The sequence below is a fragment of the Cervus elaphus genome, chromosome 11, assembly GCF_910594005.1.
Source record: "Cervus elaphus chromosome 11, mCerEla1.1, whole genome shotgun sequence".
NCBI lineage: Eukaryota > Metazoa > Chordata > Mammalia > Artiodactyla > Cervidae > Cervus > Cervus elaphus.
In genome coordinates this window covers 37522344-37548007 of record NC_057825.1, presented here as the reverse complement: position 1 = coordinate 37548007, position 25664 = coordinate 37522344, and the positions used below count along the sequence as shown (strand labels likewise).

Genomic DNA, 25664 nt, shown 5'->3' with positions numbered 1-25664 from the left:
AGAAGGGCCTGGGGGCGGGGGAACGGTGAGTCGGGGATAAACACTCCGCGGCGGTGGCGGCTGCTGCTCTTCTGTAGGTTCTGTCACGGTGTCGGTGGTGCCCAGCTCGCCGGTCCCCTCCCCCCTTCCGGCGAGCGTGGTCGCCAGAGAGGCTCTCTCAGCCCTGCTCTGCGGGGTCCACAGCGGGGCGCGGGTGTCCGGCGGCGGCGGCGAGCCCGTGTCCAGTGGGGGTTGGTCCCGTGGCTCCGGCCCCCGGTGCAGAATGGCGGCGGCGGTTCGGATGAACATCCAGATGCTGCTGGAGGCGGCTGACTACCTGGAGCGACGGGAGAGAGGTGCACGGGGACGGGAGGGGTCCGGCCCGAGCTAGTGCCGGGAGCTCTGAGGGGCCTGGCAGCGGAACCAGGTGCCCAGCCGCTCCGGGGGTGGTTGGAGGAGCTGAGAGCGCGACCCGCGAGCGCTCCCAACCCCTCCAGCTTTCCCCACGCGCGGTCCGAAGGGAGGCCGTCGCTGCCCCAAAGTCAATGAATGGGAGTGGAAAGGGACCGCTGCCCCCGGGATTCTGAACGCTTCCCCCTCCGCATCCCGTCGTGAGTGGGGTGCCCGGGGCCCCTTCAGCCAAGCACTTGGTTTACCTCACCCGGCTCTTCCCGGTCCGCCCCCAAGTGGGCCTGGCGCCGGGTCTCCCAGTCGGCGGAGCAGCGCCTCCCTTGCCCCGCATCCTCCGTCCTCGGCTCTGGCTCCCGGTGTCTGGCCCCGAACCTTCGTCTGAGGCCGGTCCCACTTAATATACACCAACCTGCTGGACGTTGCCAGTGGGAAACCCAGGCTCCATGAGACTTGCTGTGTCTTTCTCAACAATGAGCAGCTGGAATGCTCTTTACACCTGCTCCGAACTGAGGGTATTCACTCAATTGAAAAAACAATCATTGTTCTAAGAATTCCACCTTGCTCCTTTTAATTATTTCCACAGTCTTATTTTAATGAAAAATAAATCCGTTTTTAAAAGGAAATATTGTGAAGGGGAGAGAGTGTTGACTGTTCTGGGTTCATTCATTAACTGGATCCTCCGGTTTTCTAGAAGCTGAACATGGTTATGCCTCCATGTTACCATACAATAACAAGGACAGAGATGCCTTAAAACGGCGGAGCAAATCCAAGAAGAATAACAGCAGTAGCAGGTAATTTGGTAAATATTTCCCTTTCTCTTTTAGGTTATGCCGCAGATGATGCCGGGTTTTAACCCCATAAATGAAGCGGCAGTCGTGATTCAGTAATGTATACATAGTCCTAAGGCATTGGAAGAAACCCTTCTGTTTGAGTTGAGGGGACTGAAAAGAAAAGAGAAATGGAAGTGTTTTCTATTTCTTTATGAACTTTTATTTTCCAGAACTTAATTTTGCTTTTCATCCCTTTTGAAAAAAAAAATATGTGAAAACTTCAAGTGAGATTAGCCGCAGTGACAGTATTTTGTCTTCAGAAGTTGCAGATTCAGGGCAAGTTTTCTATAGCTGAAAATCCTGGACATTACCCACTTTTTACTTTTCATAGTGAAGATTTTATAAATATGTTAAAGTATTGATTTGGCATAGGCGGTAGGATTTCATATTTGACGTGTAAATTAAATACAGTGATATGTCTGGTAATCTGTCACTCGATTTATAATGGCAAAGAGGAATGATTGAGGTTCAAACCTGCTTGTTGGGATGGAGGAATAGATTGATATAATATTAAAATATTCATATGCCACAAGTTTTTTACGTTAATCTTGTAGTTCTTGAAATTTGTAAGTCTCACTGGAAAGTATTTGGTTAATGGTCAATGAAATCACATAATAAAACCCTGAATGTACTTCCTGATATGAGTACTCCATTAATGCTGTTGCACCCCCTTTTTCCCCTCTTTGCCCTTAATATATACATTAGCTGGGAAACCTGTTTTTATTAGACTCATTGAATTATACCTTTTATTCCAGTAATTGAAAATCATTGACATTTTCCTTACTGATTTAGAATCCTTGTCTATCTCCCATTCTCATGAATACTCTCTGCAAATAACTGTATTTGGTTAGCGTCTATGACATTATACAGACTACTAAAAGCCAGAAGTTTCCCACTTAAACCTTTAACTCCCTTGTTCTTCCTTCCTCTTCTGTCCTTGGTTCACCCCATTGTCTGTAGCATTGGAAGAACCACAGGATATGAGTGAGCAGCACATATGTGCCGACTCTTGAATAGGAAGGCATGGGAAGGATGAACCTGTTAATGAGTTACCTGGTGGTTTTTCCTTTCCCTCCCACCTTTGGCATTATCTGAAGGTGGTAGCAAGTAGATCTGTGCACGAGTACTGACGGCCTTTAAGAAGAAGGTTAATGCTGACGTGTAGTGTGCAGTGGTATGAAGCAATATCTGTGTTGCTTTTTGTTACAGTATTTTTTTTTATAACTTTTTGACAGGACAGTGAAGCCTTTGGCTTTATTTTTATGGAAAAGTGTAGTTCATTTGTTACTTTTACTCTTGTCCACTCATGGTTTAAGAGGAATTGTTCATATTAATAGTCAAAGCTTAATCTGTAGTACTTTAATCCTAGTACTTAAGTACTTACTACTTAGTCCAAGTACTTAGTACTTGTTTTTTTCTAAGTTTCACAGAAAAGTTGTTGAAGGGATGTTCAGTGTTGAGGAGAAGAAGGGGATGTTGTCGATGAGAAGTAGCTTGGCCCCAAAAGGTGATTGCCATGCTATGCCATGCTAAGTTGTTTCAGTTGTGTTGACTCTATGCGACCCTATGGACTATAGCCTGCCAGCTCCTCAGTCCATGGGATTCTCCAGGCAAGAATACTGGAGTAGATTGCCATTCCCTTCTCCAAAAGGTGATTAGGAAAGAAAAATAGTGATAGTTGAGAATTTCAATTCAAGAAATAGATTCTTTCTCTTTTCTTTAGTATCCAGCTTTATTCCTGGGAAAATGATTGCAACTCTGGATTGGGGGAAAGCTCTATTATTTCTGTCAACGGATTTGGTTTGCTTTCCATGGTTAGAAACAGGAGGCTCTCACAGTTTTTCATGTTCTTGACTAATGATCAATTCGTGCAGTAATTTAAGTGGTACAGGGATCTCTGCGAGACCATGATTAAACCTGGAGATTGCACCAAGCAAAACAGATGAAGCAACAGCAGGTTGTTTTCTTTAAATGTAATCACTTCCTTCATGACCTGTTTGGAATGACCCTTACCTGAGCAATGAGACATCTCCCTAGAGAATGCAGTTTGACCCCTTGATTTGAATCAGACTTATATCCAAGGCCATGTATGGTCAGAATTTTGAACTGATTTAAGAGCTATAGATTACTTCTGGTTTACATAACCATTGGTAACAGTGTATTCTTGTTAATTCAGGTTCAAGTGCTGGGCTCTTTGCTTGTAGCATCTGGGAGTTACTCTTCCTTGGACAACAATTAAAAAAAAATAAGATTTAGCTGCATAGCAAACTTCTTGGAAACTGAAAATGCAGATCTTAAATTTCTCTAATTGCTTGTTTAAAAAACAAAAACAAGTGAAATTGTGAATATTGATTGTTCTCGAATCATCTGGAGAACTACAGGAAGATGGAACTTTTTTTTTCTTTCCTACTGATTTTTTAAATCAGTTACTTAAACAATTAGACTTGAAATCCAGAGTTTTTGAAAGTGTGTTTTGTTACATTGGTGAAGCAGGCATTGGCACTCATGTGAAAGAGGAAGCTCAGCCCTCGTCACCCAGTTCTTTTATGAGACAGTGGTCATATAGCTGACTTGACAGGGTGAGTCTTTTTTAACCCAGGGACTGGTTTGGCTTAGTTACATTTTTGTTAAAATATATTTGGACATTTGACCTTTATCAATGAATCCAGAGTTATCCAATCTTTTCAGTAATCACATGGAAAATGATTTTGATACAAGGTGTCTATATATTCTTATGATTCTTAAATTAAAAATGTAAATGTTTTCCCATCAACAGAGTTGACAGGGAGTCTCTGAATGGCCTTTTTTCAATGGCCTTCCTTTTATTAAAGACAAATTTAGTTTCACTAAACCAAATGTACTTCAGTAATGTCCTAGCTGTTAGGTATAAGTCCCCTTGTAAAAATCACCATGTGTTCAACACTCTTAAGTAATCAAATAAGATCCATAGTTTCCAAAACTGTTCAAAGTTTGGAAGGAGTTGTGCTGCTTATGGAATTTGTAAAAAAGATAATCTTGGGAATTCTGAATTTTTTTTATATGTATCTTCAAAGAATCCAGATGGGATAAGGGTAACTTGCGGTGCTCTGATTTTTCTGTAATCAGACACCATGTTCTTTTCAAATATCCACCCCTCTCTTCTCCACCTCCTCAGAATGGTCCTTGTCTACAGTTAAACAGGGAAATTTTGACCACCTGTCATCATATATTTTCATCCATCTAAAAAACCTGTCAGACTTTGAACTTGTTATTCTCTGTTAAAACCAGAATGCCATGTGCTATCAAGCCAAAGGTTTGCAGTTGCAGGCCAGACTCTTGTTAACTGTGATATCCTGCTGGCCATTGCAGGAAGTGAAGTATACATCAGAAAAACATAACTGAAGAACACTGAACGGTAACCAAGCGAATCAATTTAAAGCTTTCAAGTTAACCAGTTTTAAGGTTCATATATCCCTTATCTAGAAAACAAATATTCTAAAATTTAAAATACTGTCATTATTGTCTTGTTTGTTTTTCCTTGTGAATGAAAATTGGTATCCCAGAAGCCTTGTGGAAAAGAAGTTTAGTGCTGAATTAGAAATTTCCCATTTCAAGAATGCCCCAGATCCCACAACTAGTCTCTGGTGTGAATGAACGTGATGGTGGTGCCCCTTGATGTGAATTAGGGGTTGAGCATTCACAGAAGTACGGTTTCTCCATGATTACTGTGAGAATTTATTTCCAGTGCCCAGTAAAGTTCCAATTATTGCCCCACAGAATTCTTGACCTGAGCCAGGGCGTCATCTCTCCTGAACTGATTAGATTCTAGAGAATTTCCAAAAATAAGGTCAAGATTCAGTTCATTTATAATGCTGGGAGGTTCCTCAAGTTTATTTTTAACTAGTTGGGATGAGTTATGTGAGATGGACACTGAGATAGCCACACTGACTGACTTCTTGTGACATCTGTGAAAACCTGTCCATAAATCCATAGGCCAGACCTTATATTCAAGGTCAGCTATAAACACACTAATAGTCTGATTTCACACACACCTGTGCTTTCATCCAAGCCTCTCTCATCACTTTTACAGTTGCTACCTCACTGATCCACATGTGTTCTGTAGATAATTGGCAATCATTTTTATTTCCATTTTACAAAAGAGTAAAGGACAGGATGGTAAGCGTTTTTATTTCTTCCACAGTATCAGTCAGTGGCAAAGCTGGACCTCAGATTCCACCCAAAGGGCTGCCTTAACCAGCCTGTCATCTTTACATTGAACTGAGTTTTGGAAGCCCCTTCCTAAAAACATTTGGTAGCTCTTCAACAGTAGCATCTTTGGGGAGGTTGCATGCAATAAAATAACTTCAAGGAGTAGAAAGATTAAGGGAAGAAAGGTTATATTTATCCTTTTAAAACTGTGTCCTATGGTCAGACAACTAGTGTACAATTTTGGTGTACAGTACACCTAGAGAACTGCAGAGTTGGGTGGGGATGCCAAATTTCTGGTGTTCCACGCTCAGCCTAAAGAAAGCCTTGTGGTATTATATAACCCAAATTCGCATCACATTTTGCAGCTGTTTTCCCTTTGTATAAATAGAACCCTTTTATTTCCTTTCTTAAAATGGATTACTTTTCCACTAGGGATTGCATGCCTCTCAGTTTCTCCCTTCTCCTTGAACGCTGTTTGAGATATTTACATTTATCTATTTCCCCAGAGGGACTAATTTCTTTAGTAGAGCCCTTCCTCTGTCTTCTCTCCCTCCAGCTTGAGAGAGAAAGAAGTTAAAATAATTTTGTTGGCATTGGAGCAGTCCTTTAAAACAAGAATAATGTTTCTCTTATTGTTCCCTCTTTCAGATCGACTCACAATGAAATGGAGAAGAATAGGTGAGTTGGGGGTTCCGGGGGTGGGATGGGGGGAGCTTTGATGTATTTTTTCATTGACACTTGGTTGCTGCTCTTGACTTCTCACAATGAGCTCCTGATACTAGAGTTCACTCAGGACCATCTAATCAGCACTGTCTGTACAGCCCTTAGATAGACGGGCTCACCAGTTCCCAAGATGACACCCCCAGCCCTCACCCCTGCAGCCTGCTGTTCCCCAGCAGGGCTTTCCATGTGACTATTCTAAGGCCAAAGTGTTTTAAGTCAGAGGTAATGTTTCCGCAAATAGTGTTTTTCAAAAATTACATGCTACTGAATATAATTGGTAGTGCTGTCTTAAATCATGTACACACACAGATATATGTACATACACATACAGAAGTTCCCTTGTGAATAAAGATGCTCAAATTTTAGGTAAATATATGCAAAGCAGAAATTGGAGATAGTGAGGCACTCAGACAAGGCGGGCCACCCACCCTGGCCTCCATCTTACCACATCTCACCTGACTTCCCTTCTGCTGCCGATTTGACTCCTTATTTTTCAAATGATGTGGCCTAGTCACTCTTAACTCTGGTTGCATGTTAGAATCACTTGCAAAGCTTTTAATGTTTTTAAAAAAATTTTTTTCCATTAAATATAGTATACACATACACTCATATGAGTTGGGAGGGCATGGCTCCCCACTCCAATATTCTTACCTGGAGAATCCCATGGACAGAGGAGCCGGGCAGGCTACAGTCCGTAGGGTCAAAAAGAGTCAGACACAACTGAAGCAACTTAGCATGCACACACAGTCATATACTCTTTGGGGTAAGAGAACACATTTTTATTTTTTCTCATTATATAGAGTAACTTTTTATTATAGAATTTTTCAAATATACAAAAGTAGAGTGAATATGTAATCCACTTCTATGTATCCATCACACAGCTTCCACAATTATCAGCATTTTACCAATCTTGTATAATAAACTCTCTGTGGAGTGTTTTTAAAAGCACATTTTCTTCTACCTCTAGTAATACAAAACATAACCACTTGCTTTTATCATGCTGAAAAAAGTTAATAATTCTTTGTGGAACTTCAGATGAAAAAAAAAAAAACGAACACACACCAATGCTCAGACCTCACCCCTAGCAATTCTGATTTAATTGATTTGGGTTGAGATCCTGCACTAGTATTTTTTTAAAAGCACCCCAGGTGATTCTCATGTTCAGCCAGGGCTGCAGACCACTGAACAAGCCTCATTCTGGTCTCTGAACTCCCATCAGTACAGGCTGCCCATCCAGACTGAGTGCTTTCTCGGTGCTCTGCGTGAACAGGCTGATGTGTGATGATGGTTCTCTGAACACATGTGGCTATTTCATGCAAACCCTCTTTGAAGAGAGTCTGACTCTGATAGTCAGGTTCTGAATGGCATGTTTCATCAGTGAAAGGGAATACCAGACCTGACAAGGGAGGAGAATCTTGGAACAGGCCAAACATTTAGCATTACGTGTGTGTGTGTGTGTGATGAACTGGAAACTCCAGAGTGTCTCTTCTGAAGGCAGAAAGGTAGTCTGATGTGGCTTCTTTTTCTCATCTTTAGATTCTCTTACATCTCCATGCTTTTTAGGGGAACTGGTTGACTGGGACTGTTTCTGCTGAAAAGCCTCCTAGTTCTCCTCCTCATAGGCATTTATTTGTATTATTAAAATGTCATCCCTTCAGGTAAGGGCTCTTAGGTGTACTCATCTTTGTGCTTCACCCTCTGCAGGAATACCACAGGATGTCAATTTTATCATTTATTTTAGCACTTCAAGAATGTTTATTTTCTGCCTGCCATGTCTTAAGAGCTTGTGCTCAGTACTGGGGTACTAAGTAAGTTTATCCTGGGGTATGAAATCAACATGGTCTCCATCTTAGAGAAGTGTAGTTTGTCTAATGAGAAACATACAGACAGTCTGCACAGGAAGCGATGGAGGTAAAGGTTCTAGAAAACTGGATTTGAAGTCATCACAGGGCCGGTTGCTTATAATTCAGATTGTGACCAGTCAACATTTGCTTATTGAAGGGCTAGTGATCTAGTTTCCTTATTGTCCTTCCTTTTTTGGAATTTGGTCTTCTATGGTCTTGATCATTTTTCCTCTAGTCTAAAGCATGTGAGCAGAAGAGAGGGAAGTAAGGACTCACATTTAGTTAATTTAACCAAGTGCTGGTTGCTGCAATTGGTGATCAGGGGGGTGGGAGGGAGTTAAAGTTGTTGGGTTCTTCTCTTGTAAAGAGTAGATGCTTGTGATTTTAAGGTTTGATGGTCAGTTGAACAGCTGCAGTCTCCTTGGTTTTCATAGCTGAATCCTACAAAAGAAGACCAACTTGCAAAATGCTAATACAGTTAGGCCATTTTTTTCCTTAACATCACATTAAAAAAAAAGACTGACATGGCTCTCAAAAAAAAAAAAAAAGCAATTGAGGAAAAGAATTCTAATAATTGGATTTTTTTTTCCTCTTTAACATTGCAGAGTTAATTAAATTTGTGTTAAGTTTTTTCACACCAAAACCTTTTCGGTGGCTTTCTAGAGATTCTGAATAGTTGGTGTGCATCAGGACTCCACTATGAGGACATTATATTCAAACTGCCCCTTTGATAATCTTGGCAGTGGTGGGACAATTAAAAGATTTCCTGAATGGTGGAGATGGAGGTGGTAGTGGCAGAGGCGGCAGCGCTGATTTTCATTCGATAGACTAGGCATTCGAGGAGCACCGTAGATGCTGAGTACTAGGTGCTGGGATCCAGAGCCCAGCAGAACCCAAGCCCCCAGGGCGGAGGGCTCAATCTAGCATCACTGTAGATACATCTGTCACTTGGCATGTGCTTCTCTGCATTTTAACTAATTTTGTGAGTCTAGCCTCCTAAGGAAACACCCATGGTGAGTGTGTGGTCTTTCTTTCGCTTTTAAAAACTGATCTCATAGAAAATTTTGAGAAATATATAGTATATTGTGTGCTCAGTCGCTTCAGTCATGACCTACTCTTTGTAGCCACATGGACCGTAGCCCGCCAGGCTCCTCTGTCCATGAGTTCTTCCCAGCAAGAATACTGGACAGATCCAAGGGATCTTCCCCACCCAGGTATCGAACATGCATCTCCTGCGTCCCCTGCATTGCAGGCAGATTCTTTACTTCTGAGCCACTGGGGAAGCCTTGAGAAATATAGAAAATCATATACTAAAAATTAAATCATCCATAATTCTAGCAGCCCAAGGAGATCAGTGAAACTTTGAAATGTATCTTTCAATGGTTTTTTGGAAAGAAACATTTAAAATAGTTTTGTGTAGTGAGTTGGAAAGTTCAGAAAAGCACAAAGAAAATAAAAATCACCAGTAACAGACCTTGCAGCAATAACAACTGTCAACAGTCCTGCTAAGTTCTGTATCCACTAGACTTTTGTGCATACTTTTTAAAAATCAATATTACATCATATGGTGTGCCATAACTCATATAACCAGTCTCCTATTTTAGGTTCTTCCCAGTATTTTGCTAATATAATTGATGCTTCCTTACACTATCTTATAGATAAATCTCTATCCAACATCATAATTATTTCCTTAGGGTAAGTTCATGGTTGTGAAATGAATGGTATCCAAATGGTTGTGGTTTTTGATGTTGACTGCTGGATTGCCCACCAGGCAGATTATAGTCCATATTTTCCTTCTACCTTCACAAGTTTATATTTTAGCTTAAGACTTTTATAAATTTGATAGATACAAAGCAAACACACAACTTATTTTAACTTGCATTCTTATATTACTAAGACAGTTTAACAGTTTTCATTATCTTTGACAGTTTGTATGTGTGTGTGTGAATTGCCTGTTAAATAAGTGTTAGTTGCTCAGTTGTGTCCAACTTTTTGCAATACCCTGGACTATAGCCCACCAAGTTCCTCTGTCCATGGGATTCTCCAGGCAAGAATACTGGAGTGGGTTGTCATTCCCTTCTCCAGGGAATCTTCACAGCACAGGAATCCAACCCAGGTCTCCTGCATTATAGGTAGATTCTTTACTGTCTGAGCTTCCAGGGAGGCCTGTTAAATAACCTTTGCCCAATTCTCTACTGAGCATTTATCTTTTTCTTAATTTTGAAAAGATTCTAAAATATGAAGGGTGTGTATGAAAGAAATTGCCCCTTGGTGGACTTTCCTGGCAGTCTAGAGGTGTCTAGACTGGGAACTCCGTGTTCCCAATGCAGGGGCATGGGTTCAATCCCTGGTTGGGAAAGTAAGATCCACATGCCATGTGACTAAAAAAAAAAAAGAAAGAAACGGTGTTGTCCCTTCAGGTATCATACAGTTGTCCTGTTTGTCATTTACCTTTACAGAATCGATGTTCTCACACTGTTTAAAGTTGCTGCCTCTTTGTATACTAAATTCTTGTTTATGGCTAAGTTTGGTTCTAGACTTGTTCTTCCATTCCACTGATCTGTCTGCTCTTCCTGCACCAGTGTACAGTTTTAATCATTGTGGTTTCATGCAGTTTAGGATCTGGTAAAGCAAATCCCTATTCTTCCCTCCTCCTTTTTTTTTACCAGTTTATTTTTCTTAATGAATTTTATAGTTAGTCTTTCAATTCTCCATACCCCAAATTCTTTGGGGATTTTCAAATTTCAAACTAAATAATTTCAGTATAAATTAACCTTTAAAAGTACATGTTTACATATTAGAGTTTTCCATCCAGGATTTGATGTGTATGTTCATTTACTCAGATCTCTTTTATGTCTCTAAGCCAAGTTTTGTTGTGTTTCTGTGTAAATCTTACACATGCCTTGTAAAAGGTATTCCTGGATTTATATGTATATATTTTAAAATTGCTACTTGTTTCCCACTGTTACTACTACTAATTAATTATTGTTGGGATGTGGAAAACCTTTTAGTCTTTTTTTTATGCCCTTTATTGATGATAATTGTGCTGTCTCTTTTCCTTAGCTGGTAATTCCTCTGGTTTGAATGCCTTTCAATACGCTGCTCAGCAAAATGGAGACTGAGTGAATGCAAATACGCTGCAGCCTGTGGGTCAGGAGTCAGGTGCTTGAATGGGCTCCTTTTCAAAAGAAGGCTCTAGCATCTCCTTTAATTGTAGACACCCATTTTTTCTGGAATGGTACACACATGCAGGCCTTTCTGGAATTAAGCAGCTGGTCTAGAGAGATTACCTCTGCCAGAGTCTTCTGACCCCATGACAAAAGATTTCTGTGTGTGCTCTGTGAGAAAGACTCGGCAGCCTGACCTAAGCTGTTGTTTTCATCTGGTCAAACAGTATTTCTTGGCATCTGGTCTGACTTGAGAAGCCATTTCAGTCAGGTCTCTCTTGGAAAGATATGCTAATGGACTGCAGTTCCCTAGAGTTGTTTCTTCTGGAGTCTTGCTTTTCAAATGGCCACACTCCCACTGAAGGGGTAGGGGCCTGAGTTGTGATGGGCATTGCACCACTCTTCCGCTTTTGAACGCCCTTGACCACATTCACATTTCACTAGAATGTTGTAACAAATCCACATTGTTTTGTTGCCACAGGGGGCTGAAGACACAGCTTGGTCATTACAGAGGAAAGGTATAGGTATTAGTGTACAAATCTCTCTGGTGATGGTGTGGAGGTGCACCCTGATTTGTGCTACTAGAATCCGTTTTCCTGGACTGTACCTCTTGGAAGAACTTGTAGAAGAAACAAGCTAGTTATTCAGCCAATTTCTAATTCCCTACCAGAACACTGGAGGCACTCCCTGATTTTTTGTCCTAGACAGTAATAGTTGAAGGGTGAGATAGAGCTAGCAGGTATTAACTATAATCTATATTTTGTGTTTTTTAAAAATTGGGCTCTATAAAGGAAATATTAAATAGATGATTATGTATTTAATACTTTAATAGAGAATTGACTTTATTAAAATGTAGTCAGCATGAATTACTGTTTACGCATTGCTCACTTAGTGTCATGTTCCCATACAGTGAGGATGTATGGCTATCTTTGTGTATTTCATAAAGCTTACTATCACAGTTATGAACGATCTTCAAAACCTTCCAAGATTCCACTTAAGTCAGTAATAAAGATGCATTTGGCAATATTTATAAAGGGACCATTTTAGAAAAAGGAGAGTACTTTTTTCCCTCAGAGAGTGACTTGTATTTTTCCCCTGGATTTTTTTGTAATCCAGTAAGGCTTTGGTCTCAACTCAAAATCTGGAGAAGGTTATGATCTCCATGACCTGTAGTCACTTTTAGGGGAGTAAATTTTGACACCATAAGATTTATTGCTTCTTAGACTATACTAAATATTCTATTTTAAAATCACTATGCAGCTCATACATACCCATATTGGAAATTATCTTTATTCATCCTCCAGTTATTCAACCTTCCCTGGCTCGGGAAGATCCCCTGGAGAAGGAAATGGCAACCCACTCCAGTACTCTTGCCTGGAAAATTCCATGGACAGAGGAGCCTTGTAGGCTATAGTCCATGGGGTCACAAAGAGTCAGACACGACTGAGCGACTTCACTTCACTTCACTCTACAGTTATCCTATAGGATTTACTGTTTAATTGGCTAAATCTGTGTCCACACAAAAGTAGGAGAGGAAATAGGCATGGTTTATGTAACTTATTTTCTCCCTTCTAATAGTCTTAGGCCCAGTTTTAATGAAAACTAATACTCGGTGAGGTCCAGTGGATCATGTTCATTAAGCACGGCTTTCCTCAAAGAGAAGGCATGTGAATTACCAAAGAGATCAGATTCTACTCTTAGGATAGCATCTGCAGGTGCTTTATTATTTGTAGACTCGAGTGGATTAACACGAAATGGAAGACAGTCACTTCTGTTAGTTGGTAATGGAAGAAACAACAAATAGATACACAGGAGGTCTACAGCATGTAAGTGAAAGAATAAATGAATGTTATCTATTTGGAAAGGGAAACAAGCTTCTAATAAGCTGTGAAAGCTGTGAAAACCCTTATGGAGAAGTTAAGTCAAACAAGATGTGGATAAGGGAAAAGAAAAAATAATGTTTGGTAGAGGGCAAAGGAGGGTCCATTCTAGAACTTTCAGTGGGAGCTGTTATTTGTCACAGCCTGAAGGTAGCTGAGATAAGTGATTCTTCAATAATTTGTTTACATGTTTGATGTAAACTTCAGCTAAACTTTAAGTACTTCAAAGGCAGTGACTTTGTCTCACTTAGCATTCTATCACCAGCACCTAGGAAGGTGGCAGTGCATAGTAATCCTTTGAGAGATGCTAGAGGTTAACAAGTGAATGAAACAGCCAAGTGTATGTTTCAGGATTTCCATCTGTGAACCTCATTACTTATCTGTCCTCTTCACTGGCTACCATCCTGTTCGCTCTGCCCCAGCCTGATACGTTTTTGTGTCATACATTTCACTGTGAAAATCTGGCAGAGAGAGTTCAGTTACATCCTCCATAAAGAAGAGTAATGTCTGATAACATGCCTTTCTCTCAGTACACTCACACACACGCCTGCACACCTGCTTTCGTACCATTCCTCCTGGTCTTGGCGACATACAAGTCAGGAAGAACTTCAGGGATCACAGAGTAAATTCAGGAGCACTGTCTGCACATGGCATCATCTCTACCTGGAGACTTTTTTTGTTGTATCTTTCCATCAATTTACAAATCTGCTCACCTGAGCGAGAAAGGTGTGGATAGAATCAAAGAAGCTTGAGTCTGGAAGCAGAAATAAAAAGGGCAGCATTCGGAATTGTCTGAGAGCACACTGGTGAACCCACGTGCCTTCTGTCAGTGCCAAGCTTGAATGACAGGAAGTGCCCCCAAAAGACCAGAGCCCACTTCACTGATGACCCTCATTCACTTGCAGGTTTAATTTTCCATAATTCGTGGCTGACATGAGTTCAGGAAAACTAACAACAGAAATAAGTCATATCCAAATATACTTTATATTTAAATGTTTAATATATTTAGACTGTCTTTTGATATTTATTTCCCCACTCCCCTGCTATTTTCGGAGTAATCTGTTCTTTTCCAAGGATTTGCAGTGTTAGCTCCATTATATGCTCAATTCACATCTATTCCTAAGTCTGATTCTGGGAATTTTTTCTTCTCTTCCTTTGATTTGTCCACCTTTTCCTATATTAGTATATTCTGTTTTTAATTATTGATACTTTGTAATACAACTTAATGATCAGTATAGCACAGTCCTCTTCATTCTTCTTTTCTAAGAATTTTGGCAGTCTCTTTATTCTTCTAGATGAAGTTTAATTTCCCAGCATTAAAAAGAATGCTGTGGGGATTTTTTTCTCTTGGAATTACATTAAATTTGTAGAAAAAGTTGGGTAACATTGATATTTTTATTTTGAGGGTTCATATCTAGGAATGTGCTATTTTTTCCATTTATTCAGATTTTCTTATGTCTCTCAGCAAAGTTTTATAGTTTTCTTCCCAGAGAGCCTTCCCAGACTATTTTAAGTCTGTACTTAGACGTGCTTTCCTTTCTTCTTGCTATCGTACATGAAATATTTTAGGTTTTCTGGGTATGGATAACACATCCGGAAATGTACTTGCATTTCCAAGGTCAGTACATATTTACCCCGATTTTTACTTGCCTTTGGCCTTTGCACTAGAGATGTAGGCAGGAGTCTTCATGTGCTTTAGATGGTTCCTTCCACACCGCAGAATCCCTTCCAGCCCTGCCTCCGCATAATGGGGGTGGCCCCAAGCGAGTCTTTCCTTTGGCATGGGTTGTTTTGTAAAGTCCCTGCTAATTTTTTAAAGTTAAAAAAAAAAATAGTAACTTTGGCATAAGCAAGATCTGTGTCTCCATAGAAAATGGATTAGATTTTCCACTAAATCTTTTAATGACAAAAGATGTCCGTTTTCCTTAAGGAAGAGTTGAGTGAACTGGATTGTAACCAGACAGCCTCTGTTTACCTAGTGAGACACTCTGAGTTCCCTGTTGATTTTGAAAGGAATATGATAGGGTTATAATTATCTGTGTTTGCTCCCAGCAATTATCCTTCCTCAAAGGAAGCTAGGATTGAAAGAATAACTGCTACCATATACAGAGCACTTCCCGTCAGACCCTGGTCTGGGCTTCCATACCCCGTCTCAGTTAACACTCACGACAGGCCTTGCGGGGAGGCACTGTCATCCTCCTCTACTGCCAAGGAAACGGATGCTGCTTGGAGTTACGTCATCTGCTCAAGGCCACACAGGAAATAAGTGGCAAGGCCAGAGTCCCAAACCTTTACCCTTAATCATTGCGCTAATATTTGGTTGTATAGTGACTGACACATTCAGAATATAAAAATAATTAAAAACAAAAATAAAATTTGAGATACTAAAAAAAAAAAGCATAGCAAAGAGAAGCTGTAGTTTGCATCTAGTTTAATTATCACTTGTTATAGGCCACACTTGACTCTGAGCATCCAGATCAAAGACTGGTTTCTCTGTGCTACTGTAGACCAAAGGTGTATCAACGTATTCACAATAACGAGAACAATATTTCTGAAGAGTCAGCAGGTGAGGTTTGTCAAAGTCTATCACTTACAAAGCAGTTGGATCAGTGCAAAGAGGAGGCAGTTGGGGCAGGAGGGGGCCAGGATTTGACTACTCTTTTCTGCTGGGGGCGGGGCGGGGATGGGGAGCTGGGAGGCAGCTCTTGACAACAGGAAGAGGTCTGTCTGAATATGTGATGAGAGGGGACCCAAGTAAGGGTCAGATGGAGGTGTCGTGTGGCTTCCTGTTGAGGAGATGTAGCCAAACCTGCTAATTCCTGGAAGAGGGGGTTAGGCCAGGTTCACGGTGGGACAGTAGGATCCTTCTAGAAGGCCAGAGCCCTGGGCAGGGGAGGGGTCAGGCCTGAGGACAGAGAGCTGAGACAGGAGCTTGTTCTACTTGTTTTAGATCTAGGCACTCCATGGGTGCTCACCGCTGGCTGACGGATTCCGGGTTCCAGCTTGGGGGTAGGGGTGTGTCTTGGAGTCGAGGACCCTCGGTGGAAGCTGCTACAGGGGGGTCTGTTTGCTTTACTGCATCTGGCTCAAGAATTGAATTTCACTGCTCTGTGATGGAACTGAAGCTTCCTCACACACCTCATCCCTCCCCTGAGGTCGGTGCAGGTAGCAGCCTGCGGATGTGTGTGCGGCACGTGGGCAGGTCAGCTGTGAGGCTGGAGCAGTGAGGCACTGTAGCAGGCCGAGGCAGGCACTCCAGAAACACCAGCTGGCTTTGGATCTCTACAAAAATCCAGCAAGCACTGCGGTCCTATTTTCACAAAACTAGGTCAGCAAATACTGAACGAACATGTATTACTCTAAGCTTGAACCAGTCAAATGGATGATTTCAAGTTTCACAACTGGGAGTGTTCTTCGGCCACCCACACTTGGGGAGTGAAATTGTCCTTTCTTGGCCCGACTCCCTGGATAACTAGAAATGACACAGCATGGAAAGATGACTTTTATTATTTTTATCAGAAAACAAACTTCCTTAAGAATTTACATACTCATATCTATAGATAAACCCACATCATAGAAAGACTAATATGACACTGTTCTGAATCATGCAGTGTTTGCAGTGAGCAGGCTGAAACAAATGTCTAATTTTAATTTTTGAACTTTTAAAAAAATTTTTAAACTTTGTAGTGGGAATAAGTTAGATAGCTATATATGACTAATCATAGTTTTTCATAGTGTTTCTAATAGTAGGATCTGTTTTCATGACTCTTTTATGAAGAGGTGAACAAGTACATTTTATACACAGGTCCTGTGTTTGTGTTTCTCCTCATGTAGTAGTTGAAGGAGCAAACTTCTAATGTGAGTCTTTGTTTGCAGCCATTCCACGTGGGCAGGTTTTCAGAGCAAGCAGAAGTCTTATAAAATAGTACAGAATTTATACCACTACATCTTCCTAGCTCAGGAATGGACACCAGGGCTTAGGGGTCCTTGGAGACCTTAGGGCAACTTCGACAGTTGATGGGAAGGAGCTCAGAAGCAGATGAGGCGGGGGCTCAGAACCACTCAAGCCCCGAGAAACTTAGTCCAGTGGAATAGAAGACACCATCCATGCAACAAACATGTATTAAGCATATATATGAGAGGGGAAGGCATCAAGGGAAGCCAACAATAGTTAAGTTGTAATCCTGACTTTCTAAGGAGTTAGCAATGAATGGTTAAGTCACAAATAACCAAAAAATTCAGGCAGAACAGTGAATTTCCCAATGAATAGTATGAAAAGTACTCAGGAAAAGGAGGAAGCCCTGTGGACTGGAATGGCCTGTGAAGGCTTTGAGGAGGTGGAGGTTCACTGAAGCAAGAACCCTGAACCTCAGCTGTTTCTTACATTCACGGAATCTGCTAGGTTCCAGGTTAAAGCCTAAACCAGGGTTTCAGTGAAGTATTCATTTCCAAAATTCTAGAGACTCTTGTGCTTCTGTTCTGTAGTAAATGCTGTCTCTTCAGTGAGTGTTTGCAGCTTCTGCCTCAGGCAGCCTTCCTCCCGTTCTGTCCTGCTCCAAGACATACAGGTGGTCCTTGCCAGCTCTCAGCATGCTTGTTGGTATAGCAATACCACTGATAGGCTTTTTCCTTATTTTTGAAAAAAATGCATTTAACTTTTTGAATGGCTGAAAAACCAAAACCTGTAACAAATTATTCAGTAAAAATTCCCTCTCTTTCTTTGTCCCTGTCCGACTAGCCCTGATGCCTCTCTGCCTGGTCGCTGTTACTAGTTTCTTATGTATCATTTCAGACTTTCTTTCTGTCACACAAGAAGATATGAATATAGATAATTATTTTTCTTCCATTTTTACTCAAAGCTAGCATGTTATAGGCATAGTTTGGTATCTTGCTTTTCTCTTCTTAACAGCGTATCTGAGTGCTCTTTCCTCATAAGGCATAGAGCATATTTTCATTGTCTTTCATAGCTGCATACTACTCTACTGTCTGGGTGCACCCTAACTCACTTGACCAGTTCCTATTGATGATGGGTTGGGCTGTTTCAATCTTTGCTATTATTAATAAAATTGTAATGAATAACCATACACATTTGTCATTCACAAGGATAAATATTATATACAGCAAGATAAAGTTGTCATGATTTAGTGGTCCTGAAAGGGGAAAGAGAGGTATGGGTTCAAAGGATTCTCTCACTGACATGTATAGTGTATAGATATCAGTGTTTACCCTTGATGTGTGTTATAGACTTAACTTTAGAAAACCATGGATTTTGCATCTCCTTGGTTTTTATCAGAGTTGCCTAATTTCAAAAGATGTTCACTTGGCCAGAAGTCCCTGGTGGCATTTGCCGTCAGTGGGCCTGGGCAACTTCATACTCTGTTAGAGCTTGTTCTTCTGGGTGCCTTCTGGCCAGCTATGAAAGTCTCAAGTGCTTCTGTGATCTTGTTTTTGTAGACGGGCCCACCTTCGCTTGTGCCTGGAAAAGTTGAAGGGGCTGGTGCCACTTGGTCCAGAATCAAATCGACACACTACACTGAGTTTATTAACAAAAGCCAAATTGCACATAAAGGTAAGTGCACCCTGAGGTGCCTTTTTGTCTTGACCTGCCCACTGAGAGTTTGTTTGTTGTTATCAGAGACTGTCTCCAGGACAGTTCCCTCTGCTGAACTCTTCCAACCCACCTCTTGGACGAATCACAGACTAAACCTGTCCAGCACCCAACTGAGTAATTCTCACTCCCAAGAACCAGAAGTTAAATTGTCCATCCAGCTGTCCGTGTGATGTACGAGCCAGAAATTCAGGGTCACCCTTGATCCTGATATCATCTTGCTCCTTAGCCACATGCCTTCAAGACTCACATATGCCACAGCCTGCTCTGTTTCCATAAACACCATCATGAACTGCAGCAGACTCCTCAGAGGGCTCTTCCAAACTAATCTCCCTGCTTCCCAAGGTCAGTCCTGCCAAAGTTCAAATCAACATGTCACCACATGTAAAAGTGCTGCACGGCTGCTCGGGACACACTGTGTCACCAGGCCTGCCCTACCCGCCCCCTCCCCACTCCCTTGCCTGTGCAGCAGCAGCGCTTGCCAGACACTCTCCTCTCCCCACCCCCGCCCCCGGCCCTTCTCTCAGTCCCTTGCCCTTGCCAGGCTATCTCACCACAGGGCCTTTGCACATGCTGTTCCCTCTGCGTGGTGCACTCTTCCCCTCCCTTCTTCACCTAGTTAACTTCTTGTCATCCTTCAGACCTCAGCACAGGTGTCATGGTGCAGGGACACCTTCCATGACTGAGTCGCCTTCTTCCTGTTAAGAGATGGTCCTTACTGCTGGATCTCTCTCTTTAGGACTCATCACAGTTGACATCTGACCATGGTTTGTGTGACTGTTCACTTGTCTCCATCCACTATGTTAGGATACAGACAAGGATGGGACCAGATCTTTGTATTCACCTTGTATCCCCAGCACCTCCCAGAGGATCTGAAACAAAGTCAGCACACAGTATGTGTCTTGAAAAGCAAAGGGTAACTCCTGAGCCAAAATCACCGTTTAGCGTGTTTTTATAGTCATAGTCACAAGTGGACACATGTCACTTGAATTATAGTTAGTAGCCTGCATACATGGCAGTTCTGCGGCAGTGGGGCAAGAACCTCTGTTTAGAGCAAAACAACCACAATTACACAATCTTCATAATTATCTGAAGAATTATCTGAGAAACTAGAGAACAGATTTGTGAAAACAAAGTGATCTATGAAAATGTGTTTTCTAAGCTCTTATTTGGACAGTTTGGAATGAGAACTTCAAAAGGGAATATCATTCCTGCCAACAGACAAAAGTTAATTGAGATTTGGCATGACACAAAAAAATCACGAGTGCAATTGGGATGCGTACTTGAATAAACGTACCTTTACAGGGAAAGGCATGTTTCTGAAGCTTCTGTCACACACAGTTGCTCAGAGAGTAGGTGTTGGGGGAGGCGTCACCACAGGCAGGGGAGACCAGCTTGGGGGTTCCCGCCAGTCTGTTCACTGTCGTGGCTGAGGGGGGCGGGTGCCAGTGTGTCAGCTCACCCCGGAATCCACACGATGGTGTCACCGTGCCGCTGACGCTGATCAAGTCAGATGAACACGGGGTCAGCAGCCAGTCAGCTGCTTCCTGTCCCCGCGAGAAGCTCAACAAGGGACACGGCAGAGGCTTCTGTGGGAAACTGGCACATTTCACCTCTAGGCAAGGAGGTGTGGGCCATCACCTATTGTGAAATCTGCCCGTGCCCTTCAACAACTTGCCCCTTCGACCCGCAGAAACTTGAAGACTGTGACAGAAAAGCCATTCACCAAATCGATCAGCTGCAGCGAGAGCAGCGGCACCTGAAGAGGCAGCTGGAGAAGCTGGGCATCGAGAGGATACGGATGGACAGCACCGGCTCCACCGTCTCCTCCGAGCGCTCTGACTCCGACAGGGGTGAGCGTCCCCCCGCCCCCGCCCCCGCCCCCTCCCACCCGGGCAGAGCGGGGACCAAGAGGCCCCCTGACTTAGAGAAGTCAAGCGGTGTGACCTGCAGGAGCCAGCCTCCCGGTCCCTCGGCGGCCAGGCCCCGCAGCCGAGCTTGTCTTTCCCAGAGCAGGCCCTCACTGCGGTCTGTCTCGTCCCCACAGAAGAGATCGACGTGGACGTCGAGAGCACAGACTATCTCACGGGCGACCTGGACTGGAGCTGCAGCAGCGTGAGCGACTCGGACGAGCGGGGAAGCATGCAAAGCCTGGGCAGTGACGAGGGCTACTCCAGCTCCAGCGTCAAGAGAATAAAGCTCCAGGACAGTCACAAGACGACGTGTCTTGGTCTCTAGGAGAGCGTGGTCGCTTCGGCTGCCGCCCGGATGGTCCTCCCTGTCGGCTCCGATTTAGGTAGCGTATGGGACCTGCCCACAATCCCCTCGCACGTTGGCTTCCGTGTACCACGTCACCAAGAGCAGCTGCGTTTAAAGTTGTCAAGGAAGTGATTAGGATTGTGGGTTTCTGTTTTTTTCTTTTTCCTGTTTTTTTCTTTTCCCTGTTTTTTTTTTTTAAATCCCTGATCCCCATCTCGAAAGGGGTTGAGCGGCCCGCGCCGCTGAGCCAGTCAGTGCAGCCAGGACACCCAGGGGCATCTCGACTCTGTGTTGCTCAGTTTGGGGTGGCTGAACGCTGCTTAGCCCCGCAAAAAGTTGGGGGACGCCGACCAGGATCGTGGATTTCTGATTGCATCCTCTAGCTTCTCTCTTTCTCTCCACAAGTCTCTCTGAGAGACCATACATTCCAATCAGTTTGAAGCATCCAAGAACTCTGAGGCCGAATAAGCACCTCTGACATCTCGGCAGTTTCCCCCTCTTATTTACTGTCCTGTGTGGTCTTCTAGACCTTCCTTAACGTTTTCTGGCTTCCTGTGTGACATGCCTAGCAGAAACGTCCGAATGTGTCTTGTGCTTAGGAAACTGAAGGAAACAAACTTCTCAAGTTGAGATTCTGATCTCAGAACTCCAAAGTAAGCTTTGAAAGTGGCATTTAAGAGCACTTAGCCCTGGCCCTCACTACCCGTGACAAGTCAGGAATACCTCCAGAAAACATGCCCTTCACACACACACAAGTACACACATCCCGAGTGAATGCCCCAACCCACGTGCAGACAGGAGCAGTATTTCTCACCTTCAGATGGACACCTTGCTTATAAAAGTTCCAACGTTATTTGTTCTCATGAACACAATGGTACAATCTATTTTTGCGCGCTGTCCCTGGGTCCGTGCTGTGTCCTGCTCTCCGAAGGCACGTTTCCCCTCCAAGTTGGTTTTGCTACTTGTCTCTGGAGCATTTTTTTTTCCTACCTCAGAGATAAATGAGATCTCCATTTCCCACTTAACACAAACTGATTATGCCTCTTTTTTTTTTTTCCCAAATAAGTGACATTTGGTCCAATCCTTAACTATTTTCCTATGTAACTTTCAGCAATAACTGAGCTTTGGCACTAGCTGAGCTAGTGTCCATCATCAGTGAAAGGGGAAAAGTCCACATTTCTACTCTCTGTTGCAGGTGAACAGGAGGGGATGGTACAGTGTTACTAGAATCCCTCTCCTCACTGTTTTTGGACGCACCCGGAGACTTCTTTATGGAGGCTTTTGGGTTGATAGTTTAAAAGGCTGATTTTTCTTTCTGGTTATGATTTCTCCCTTAAGTGGTCTCCCACTTTGTAGCATTTTTATTTAAGCTAAAACAGAGCACATGTATATGTACATAAGACACATTAAATCTATAAATACTATTTATTCATTTTATATAAACTAATGTAATGGAAAATAAATTCTTACGACTTTGTGCTTTTATAGATGTTCTAGAAACTTTGTATGTAGGTATCTACAAAATTGGTTCATTTCCCCTTAATATTTTTGCATTCATATTTTCGAGGTCTCAATGTTTTCAACCTCTGGCGAACCTTTTTCATTGAATTTGAACCATTTGTAATAACTGTGACTCTGAAACAGTGTGTGTCACAACGTGATGAGAACATTCCTAAAATCTACAGCCGCACTGCAACCTAAGGGCTCGCTGGCGGAACTGGTAGTGGGGGCCGCCTGTGCCCCCAGCTGACCTGTGGTCTCCCCACCACAGCCTCGCACCTCCTCTGTGCCCCCTCCTTGCCCACAACTAAAAGTTCAAACGCACTCCACACGGAAGCTCATTCTAGACATGAAGAGCAGTCTGAAACATTACCTTTGTGTTTATTTTTGCTTTTTAAATGATTTCTTAATGTATTCAAAAAATTTTAATTGGAAGTGGTGGATTCCTAAATGATTCCAAAGTCATCTCTAATTCTTCTATTTTTGTTTTCTGTTTTTCTCTTCATTTCAGCTTTTGGGTGGGGGGAGGGGCAGGTGATACAAAAGATTTTTCTTTCTTTTTTCTGTTTTTTAATTGTTGGAATCTTTTCCAATTACCAGCTGAAGATTTGCACTGAAATACAACTTGTATGCCTTTTGCATTTTTAAAGCCTGCTTCCTGAATTTAAGCAGAGTGATAGTGTTCAAAGAGCCAGCTCAGCCTGTAACATGTTTGAAAAAAGATATAACTGCACTTTGAGGTCCCTTTTGAATGCCATTCACTAGACCTCGAAAGCATTTTAATTGCTACCTTCAAGCGCCTCACAAGTCCATGATGCTGGATGCTGTACGGCATCGAAAACTCAAGACTTTGGGAAAAGCTTGTGGGCTTGCGTTGAGGGAGGGAAGGGAACAAAACTCATGTATTTTGTTTGTTTAATTTAGAAATAAGGCATCTGAGAGATGCCGTTATTTTCTGTGTTTTAATTGTTGTGCCTTTTGAGTTAAACTGCATTTTTGTCTTTTGGTTGAAATATGAAATGTACTGTCCCAATATAAAATAGTAATTATTTGACCTTTGCACTGTTTGTCTGGTCCTTTTCAATTTGATGGCATATAAATGTGGAACTTGATAGATCTCTATATTTTTTATTCACTTGTGATAAACTGACACCAGGGTTAGACACAACTTTCAAAGCTCGAGGTAGACCAAATCGGCGTGCCAGACAAGCCTCTCTCTAACCAAAACTGTAAGCTTCAGGACCAGCAAACTCAGCCCAAGGCAGCTAATCCTCTTCCCCATGTGGCTGATCAGCCGCCCTGATTCGCCAATCTGCCCTGCCATTCACTTATCCACCAGCATGACTGTTAAGAGCTAGACAGTCTTTTGGGTTCTGGTTTTTCTTTTCTTTTTTTTTTTTTAATTTTTTAAGCAAAATGAAAAACCTTTCTATTAGGGTTGTTGGGGGGAGGGAATGGGCAAAGATATAAACCCCAGCCTTTAAGACTTTGACTGTTGTACGTAAATAATAGATGTGTGTAAATATAGGCACATGCATATTTTTATGTGAAAACTGGTTTTAAGAAACTAGGAAGAAATCTACACTCTTATTGATACCATTGCAATGCAAGTGGGAAAATAAATAGTATGTAGTGCAGTTTAATTTCATGCAGTGAGAAAATCTCTATGTGTGCTTCTGCTAACACCCAGAAGACCTAACTTTCCCTGCCTGTTGGCTTAGAATGGCGGGCATGCACCCAGGGTGTTTTTGGTTTCTTTTGCTAAGCAGAGATCTGGAATCAAGGTGGTGATAGTGACCGCGGCTCATTTCTCTAGTCACATATCTTATGCTAGTGATTCAAAGAGCGTCACCCTTTAGAGCAGGACCTAGATTTTTCTTCCTGTCAACTCAAAGCTAAAATAATTTCAGTGTTGATTCAGAATTGAGCTCTAAGAAGGCCCTGACCCTACACTTGGCCACTTAAGTGGCTTGAGGATTTTTTTTTTTTAAAAGATGGGCATTCTCCTTTAACCTCTACTTTTTTTCAAAAGAAACAAAGGGTCCTTCCCTGGGTTTCCTATGGGTCTCTTCTCTGTCCCTGAAGTGGCCAAAAGCAAATCTTGGGGTGTGGGGGAAAAAAGTATAAACTGGGTAGGATTGTGATGTTCAGAATAACTGCCAAGCAATATCTCGGGACTTAATAATGCATTTTGTGGACTTCCTTCTTCCTCTCCCCCATCCTTTAAAGAGAAAACTTACTTTTGAAAAGTATATACAGACACATAACTTAGGTTTTTATATCATACTGAATTGGCAAGGATACCACTTTCATTGTGCTTTATAATCCATTTAGTCCCCCAAATCGCACTCCTTTCTTTCTTCTTTGTTTCCCCAAGTGTCTTTGTCTTCCCCTTTTACCTGCCCTGTGTGTTGAACACCAGAAAGTCAAAGGCTGCAAAGCAATTTCCTGCATGTCAGTTTCTTATTTTTGTATGTCTAACTCTTGGATGCAGTAGGTTTCAGTAGCTGGCTACTCCTGATTTTAAAAATCCTTCCTGGGAGAAGATGACCCAAAGACCCTTTTAGATGAGGTGTTTTTTCTCATTTTACATGATCAGATCTCTGTAGACTGTGGGATGTTTTGTTTTTGGAAATATTTGGGGATGGGGGCAGGGGGGTATGATATGTGATTTATCATGATTTTTTCATTAATTTACTACATGGATGATTTTCTTACCCTATCTTCTGAAAGAAGAAATAATTGCCTGGGACTGTTATCATCAGCTATTGAATGGCTGAAGAAATTGAGTATCTTTGTCTTCTCTCAAAATCATAAAATAAGAATTAGTAAAGCACTTGTTTCTAAGATTTACCCAGATTTAAAATTTTTATTTTATATTCTGTCTGGAGGGTGTGGAGGATTGAGAGGGCTTTCTTCATTTTAGCTTTCACCAGAGAACCAAGCTTGCCTTGACCCCTGTCCTTAGAATTGGTGCTCTAGGAATGTTGCTGTCAACCATCAATGTTGGGGGCCATCACCCTAACAGTAAACACAGCCTAAACAGGGAGCAGCAGACAAGAGTGTGAATTTCTGTTTCCAGATGTTTATTTCTTGATGTAAATATGATGCCAATGTAAATCCTGTGTCAAGACATAGAGAATGGTGCTTTTCACTACAGTTAGTACATGCGTTTTGAGAACTACTCCATGTTTTAGAGAATCTTTGCTGTGTATATGTAAACTTCTGTATTGTTCAACCGTTAACAAATAATAAATTATTTCATTATTAAAGAA

At 42.0% G+C, this 25664-nt stretch overlaps 1 protein-coding gene across 1 annotated transcript; it reads left to right on the top strand.

The window, feature by feature from the left end:
* The first annotated feature begins 10 nt into the window (after positions 1–10).
* Positions 11–25664, top strand: MXD1 (MAX dimerization protein 1). The gene is made up of 6 exons (XM_043917545.1): positions 11–335; positions 1082–1181; positions 6057–6086; positions 18477–18591; positions 20324–20483; positions 20678–25664. Exons 1-6 carry the CDS (start codon positions 263–265, stop codon positions 20866–20868), a joined length of 669 nt encoding a protein of 222 aa, XP_043773480.1. The 5' UTR covers positions 11–262; the 3' UTR covers positions 20869–25664.